The sequence below is a fragment of the Sinocyclocheilus rhinocerous genome, unplaced genomic scaffold, assembly GCF_001515625.1.
Source record: "Sinocyclocheilus rhinocerous isolate Xijiao unplaced genomic scaffold, SAMN03320098_v1.1 scaffold831, whole genome shotgun sequence".
NCBI classification, from domain to species: Eukaryota; Metazoa; Chordata; class Actinopteri; order Cypriniformes; family Cyprinidae; genus Sinocyclocheilus; species Sinocyclocheilus rhinocerous.
The window spans coordinates 1,027,222-1,034,252 of NW_015641020.1; the positions used below are offsets into that span (position 1 = coordinate 1,027,222).

At 38.5% G+C, this 7,031-nt stretch overlaps 1 protein-coding gene across 3 annotated transcripts in view; it reads right to left on the reverse strand.

The window, feature by feature from the left end:
• The window catches only part of LOC107753958 (fragile X mental retardation syndrome-related protein 1-like), a 33,249-nt gene that overhangs the window by 3,290 nt on the left and 22,928 nt on the right, over nucleotides 1-7,031 (reverse strand). For 2 of the 3 annotated variants that reach the window (XM_016570249.1, XM_016570248.1), the window contains 2 exons: nucleotides 3,512-3,610; nucleotides 3,008-3,102 (listed from right to left, as the gene is read on the reverse strand). In XM_016570249.1, the coding sequence (XP_016425735.1) occupies nucleotides 3,008-3,102; nucleotides 3,512-3,610 (194 nt within the window). The remainder of the gene's footprint in view (nucleotides 1-3,007; nucleotides 3,103-3,511; nucleotides 3,611-7,031) is intronic. The other variant, XM_016570250.1, reaches the window with a different exon arrangement.

The following is a 7,031-nucleotide window of genomic DNA, read 5'->3' on the forward strand; positions in this document are numbered from 1 at the left end:
TATAACTGATTAATTATAGTCTAAATAAAGAAATGTCTTTATGTGTGTGTGTGTGTGTGTGTGTGTGTGTGTGCGCGCGTGCTTGTGTGTGTGTGCGTGTGTGTATGTGTGCATGTGGGTGTTCTGTGTGAGTGTGTGGAGGAGGGTGCTTTCAACCTAGATATAGTTATTGCTGCAGGCTTTGGTAGCTATATATTGAAACGTCCCCTCTAGTTCACATGCCAGACACAAAGAGCATCCAAGGGGGGAATATTCAATTAGACACAACATCCACATCACAAATCCTGGTCTAATTTTAATCTCAGTTTCTGTGCTTTCATTTTCTACACATCAGAAGGCAAGTTTATCTCATGATTTATTGTCACCTGAACCCTGAGGATGAACTCTACAAATCGCAACTGCCTTTGTATGACATTTTTCTATTATTTGCAGTCAGGGTGGCTGAAATATACTGAACAAAATTATAAACGCAACACTTTTGTTTTTGCCCCCATTTTTCATGAGCTGAACTCAAAGATCTAAGACTTTTTCTATGTACACAAAAGGCCTATTTCTCTCAAATATTGTTCACAAATCTGTCTAAATCTGTGTTAGTGAGCACTTCTCCTTTGCCGAGATAATCCATCCACCTCACAGGTGTGGCATATCAAGATGCTGATTAGACAGCATGATTATTGCACAGGTGTGCCTTAGGCTGGCCACAATAAAAGGCCACTCTAAAATGTGCAGTTTTACTGTATTGGGGGGTCCGGGGGGGTCCGAAAACCAGTCAGTATCTGGTGTGACCACCATTTGCCTCACGCAGTGCAACACATCTCCTTCGCATAGAGTTGATCAGGTTGTTGATTGTGGCCTGTGGAATGTTGGTCCACTCCTCTTCAATGGCTGTGCGAAGTTGCTGGATATTGGCAGGAACTGGAACACGCTGTCGTATACGCCGATCCAGAGCATCCCAAACATGCTCAATGGGTGACATGTCCGGTGAGTATGCTGGCCATGCAAGAACTGGGATGTTTTCAGCTTCCAGGAATTGTGTACAGATCCTTGCAACATGGGGCCGTGCATTATCATGCTGCAACATGAGGTGATGGTCGTGGATGAATGGCACAACAATGGGCCTCAGGATCTCGTCACGGTATCTCTGTGCATTCAAAATGCCATCAATAAAATGCACCTGTGTTCGTTGTCCATAACATACGCCTGCCCATACCATAACCCCACCGCCACCATGGGCCACTCGATCCACAACGTTGACATCAGCAAACCGCTCACCCACACGACGCCATACACGCTGTCTGCCATCTGCCCTGTACAGTGAAAACCGGGATTCATCCGTGAAGAGAACACCTCTCCAAAGTGCCAGACGCCATCGAATGTGAGCATTTGCCCACTCAAGTCGGTTACGACGACGAACTGCAGTCAGGTCGAGACCCCGATGAGGACGACGAGCATGCAGATGAGCTTCCCTGAGACGGTTTCTGACAGTTTGTGCAGAAATTCTTTGGTTATGCAAACCGATTGTTGCAGCAGCTGTCCGGGTGGCTGGTCTCAGACGATCTTGGAGGTGAAGATGCTGGATGTGGAGGTCCTGGGCTGGTGTGGTTACACGTGGTCTGCGGTTGTGAGGCCGGTTGGATGTACTGCCAAATTCTCTGAAACGCCTTTGGAGACGGCTTATGGTAGAGAAATGAACATTCAATTCACGGGCAATAGCTCTGGTGGACATTCCTGCAGTCAGCATGCCAATTGCATGCTCCCTCAAAACTTGCGACATCTGTAGCATTGTGCTGTGTGATAAAACTGTACATTTTAGAGTGGCCTTTTATTGTGGCCAGCCTAAGGCACACCTGTGCAATAATTATGCTGTCTAATCAGCATCTTGATATGCCTCACCTGTGAGGTGGATGGATTATCTTGGCAAAGGAGAAGTGCTCACTAACACAGATTTAGACAGATTTGTGAACAATATTTGAGAGAAATAGGCCTTTTGTGTACATAGAAAAAGTCTTAGATCTTTGAGTTCAGCTCATGAAAAATGGGGGCAAAAACAAAAGTGTTGCGTTTATAATTTTGTTCAGTGTATATGCAAGTATAAATATTTAAATATTAATATTAAGAAAAAAAAAAACCTAATTATTATTATTTCATAGTCTCATTGATAAATAAATGACAAAATTTTGGCCGAATTGTGCGGCTCTAAAGGCCCGTTCACACCAAGGACGATAACTATAAAGATAACGATAAAGATATAGTTCTAAAAATCGTTCTCAATATTAAAGAATAGCAGAGTCCACACCACAACTATAACGATAAAGACCAAGAGAAACGATATCGTTGGAATCACTTTCAAAATGACTTTTTTCCAGCTGATGAATGATAAAAAATTGACAGCCAATCAGAATCCATCCTGCTGTAACGAGCTCGAGAATTTAAAGCGGCAGACCAGTGCTGCCAAGTCCGCGGTTTTCCCGCAATTGGACTACTTTAACACTGTTGCTGTGGGTTGTTTTTCATGTCCGCGGGTTGAAGCGACTCCAATAACATGATATTTATCCCCTGGAATGCTAATTTTAGTAGGGGAACCCCACCAAAAAACTTGTATTTTACCCTCCGGAATGCGATTTTTAACTGGGGACCCCCTCGAAACGCAACTGGGCTAGTTTTGAGTAGCGATCGGGTGGGTTTTCTTGTGAAAACCTGGCAACCCTGCGGCGGACGAGCATGCACTCAGAATAAACAGACATATTGTTCGCTGGTGTGGACGATAATATCGTTATCTTTATAGTTATCGTTCTTGGTGTGAACGGGGCTTAAAGCCTGAAGCTTTTTTTCCTCTCAACAATTATAAAAATAATAATAATAAAATCTATATAATAATATATAAATCTAAAATAATACATATATATTTATATATTTAAAAATATTAAATAAAATCACAATTAAATTTCTCCCCAAATTGTGCAGTCTTAATCTGAGGCGTGTGTTTTGTGTTGTTGTATTTGTAGACCTTGGGGTGGGACATGTGCTGTGTCACCTCCTCCTTCCCTGGGAGATTCTGTCTGCTCTGGGAATCGGCACGAGAGATGAAGTCAGCAACAGTAACTATATCAACAGAGAGAGCAACAGTTGTCAGGTTGAGGGGGAAAAAGCAGCAAGTGATCAAACAAGCGAAGTAATCCAATTACCTACAGCAAACTCTTTAAGTTGCATTTATATCTCACACCTTCTGTAGGCCATGACTGTGAAATTAACATCACAAAAAAGCCAACCAAATCTGCAAATATCACCAATTACAATCTAGTTTTTTGCTAGTTTAGATCTGGTCAGCAACAATCCCACCCAGTCCCTTCTCTCTCAACAATTACTTCCTGTCACTCTCTACTAAAGCTGAACAACAAAGAGGAAAATAGCCTTAAAAGTTTAAATAAATCTTCAACTTGACATTTCTCTCTCTGTAGTCCCCTCCTGTCAGTTTTGCTCCTACATCTTTGACCCCTCCCCACTCTCTCACTTGGCTGTCTGTCAGGGCTGGTGGAGCCTCCCTCAGGACGATTGCCACGGTTACGACGGCGGCGGCTTCTATTGCGGCGCTGGGGCCTGCCCTCCTCTTCTGAGAGAAATAATTAAAGACAAAGAGAGCATGAGATGCAATGACCAATTTATTTTCAGTTTATCTTCTGAGCCACAAGAAATTCCCATCAAGCAAATTTCCTTGATCTCTTGATGATTCTTTATGACCCCAAGGCTTTCCTAATCTTCCTAGTCTTTTCTGATAATGCTCTCTCAAGTATACAGATACCTGTTTTACAAATGTAACTTTTTGCCTAAATTCCGATCAAAGGTTCTGTTGTACAAGAGTAGCTTTCAGTTGCCATTACCTTGGAAATAGATGATGTTCTCTTTATTCCTGAGACAATTTTAGCCCATTGAGTGACTAAACTAAAAAAAATAATCTTTAAAGAGAGGGAGGCCAGCAAAATTTAAAATGAATACTTGCATTAAATTGATCAAAAATTGCCACCACAGGAATAAATTACATTTTAAAATATATTAAAATAGAAAAAAGTTATTTAAAATTGTAATATTTCATAGCATTACAGTTTTTACTTTTACTTCATCAAATAAAAGCAGCCTTGGTGAGCATAAGCGACTTCTTTCAAAAACATTTGCAAGAAATACTACCAACCCCAAAAAAAGCAGAACTAGGTCATTTGATCACATTAGCTGCATATCACATCACCACTTTCTTTCCAAATAGTTAGGTGCTTTAAAAAAAAAAAATAAAAATAAAAAAAGTGTGGAGCAGCCAACCAGTGAATAACAAGACAACAAATGAAGTGAGACGCACAGAAGCCGCTTTCTCTCTGTTGCATTGCACACCCTTTATGTTATTTACGGTCATTTGTTTTGTAAATGAACTAAGAGGAAGCTGATTAAAAAGTTTTAAAACTGCTTTGCAAAAATAGTTTAGAACTTTTTTCCGGGGGTTGCGGGGGCGGACACATACACAGGGTTATTTGGCAAACAAAAAAAGAAACTAGTAACGTATCTGCCATTGCCATTAGCCATTGACAAGCTCAGACTACAGATTATGGTGGGATATTTGAAACAGCAATACCAAGAATGTTTACTCACTACAATATGGTGCAAACACATGTAACATTTAGGATGCTTTTGATATCAAGTTTTGCTGGTTAGCTTTGTCCTTGACGGCACAAGATGACCTACAATCTAAAACATGACATTTCTGAAATTGTTCAGTTCAAAATAAATAATATTAAATTAAATACTAGGAAAATAATATAAAATAGGAAATATACAAAGACAGTTTACTACAGAAAACTACAGTTCAGTTCAATTAACAACAACAAAAACATTAAAATGGTCCAAGATCTGGTAACTTAAACAGGGTTCGTACAGATACTGCAAAATAAAATTCCAGGACTTTCAAGGACTTGCACTACTTTAATCATTAAAATGGTCCAAGAACTGGTAACTTAAACAGGGTTCGTACAGATACTGCAAAATAAAATTCCAGGACTTTCAAGGACTTGCACTACTTTTTTGGTTTTCAAGGACTAAAATCAGATCTCACTTATCAATCAATGTTGTTATCTTTCAAATTCTAATAAATAAACTAATAAAACAAAATGGTACAAATAAAGTGCAGCACATGCAAAGAATGCAATGACTGTGGCAACTTTAACATTTGAAAGGATACTATGGCAAAGTTATCGCTTATTCAAACTGATTTTTTTTTTTGCATGAATATATGATTGACTTGAAGAATGAAAGCTATATCATACACTTGGAAAATTATGAGCTTTATCACACTCATAGACACTAGGGGTGTGACAATACACTTAGCTCACAAGGTGAGACAAAATGCAGATACTTGGTTCACTAGAACGAGACAATGTTTTAATACTTTAAGAAATTTTCAAATGACAAAATATTTGTCTTTTAATCACAAAAAGTAAAACAATGCAGTTGTATTTTGAAATGTTTTAACTAATCTAGTGCTTAACTAATGATTATTTTGCTAATCAAGTAATCTGATTATTTTGACAAGTGAATAACCTAGGGATGGGTACCGAAACCCGGTATTTAATCGGTCCCGGGGCTAAATTATGAAAGACCGGAGTATCGATAAGCTCTGACGTTAACGGTTCTGCTATCGGTACTGGAACAATTAATAAAACACACATACATTTATTATTGCCATATATACATTATCTTTCAAATTCTATCTCACCAGAGTCGCCAGCTGTTTTTCAAACATTTGTCTATGATGCATTTTTGCTATTCGCAATTCAGAAGCAAGATCGCGCCCACACGGAGGAGCTTCAGCACGCGCAACATGAAAGCCCTGTTTAATTATGATAGAAGAGAGAACTAAACATTCAAACATCTGCTTACACTTTAGGCCTGTGGCAGTTTTATTAAGCTAATTTTATTTTTTTATTTCGATTTTGGCTTCTAAGGATTATACAAAAGAAGACATGAGGTAAAGCTATTAAAAACTAGCTGCGTTTCGTATTGCGCAACTTCTTTCCCGTCACAGCGGTGCGCATTCGTTCCTCCCTAAAACCCAAACTTAACGTCAGAATCAGCTCAATCGGTGATTGTTGTAAGATGCCGTCTTTACTGTTGCTAAATTGCGGGACATGTTTGATAATAAAATGTTGAAAGCACAATCCGCACAAGAGACACTGTTCCTCAGGCTGAAATGTGTGCGCGCGGCGCGCTCCAAAACGGACAAACAAATTACACTTAGAGCTTCGGGTGCATGTCCAATCGATCAAATACACACAAAAATATGTCAAAATGGCCGGCTTGGAGAGTATTTACTTAAACACAGTTTATGTCTTAAGTGGAGGAGAACAGTTGGGAGAAAATCCGATGTGTGTCAATATATTGTCTTAAAGTGACAGACTGGCACTTGGGCCATCAAAATGCAAATCTGCTCTTAATCTGAATAACGTTATAGCTTTAATAAGCATTAATCTATCAATACATACACTGAAAACTATGCAGTGTTCATTTACATTTGATTACTTTTAGATTTCTTTTGTAGGCTATTACTTACCTGAACAGTAATGTTAGTAGAACTTCATGGAAAAATGACAGCACTGTTTATTTCATTTCATTTGTATATTTATTTTATTGTATTTGTCAGTTTGTTTTACTTTGTTTCTTTGTTCATGTTCTTACTGTATCTTATCTTATGTATAAAACACTAAAAATGCCTGCACACTGGTGCATTTACAAATTGATGTTTTATATTCATTTCATTAAATATTTATCTTACATTTCAGAATATAAAGCAATGTTAATTCAGCTCTTAATTTGTCATATATATATATATATAAAACAAAAAGTACCGATAAGAATACCGTTAAAGTACCGAATCCATAAGCAGTATCGGTAAGAGTAGTAATACCGTTAAAACCTTAACGATACCCATCCCTAATTGTAAGTTGCTTCAGAGGTATTGCAAGTATTACATACAACAATAATAAAACAGTGCA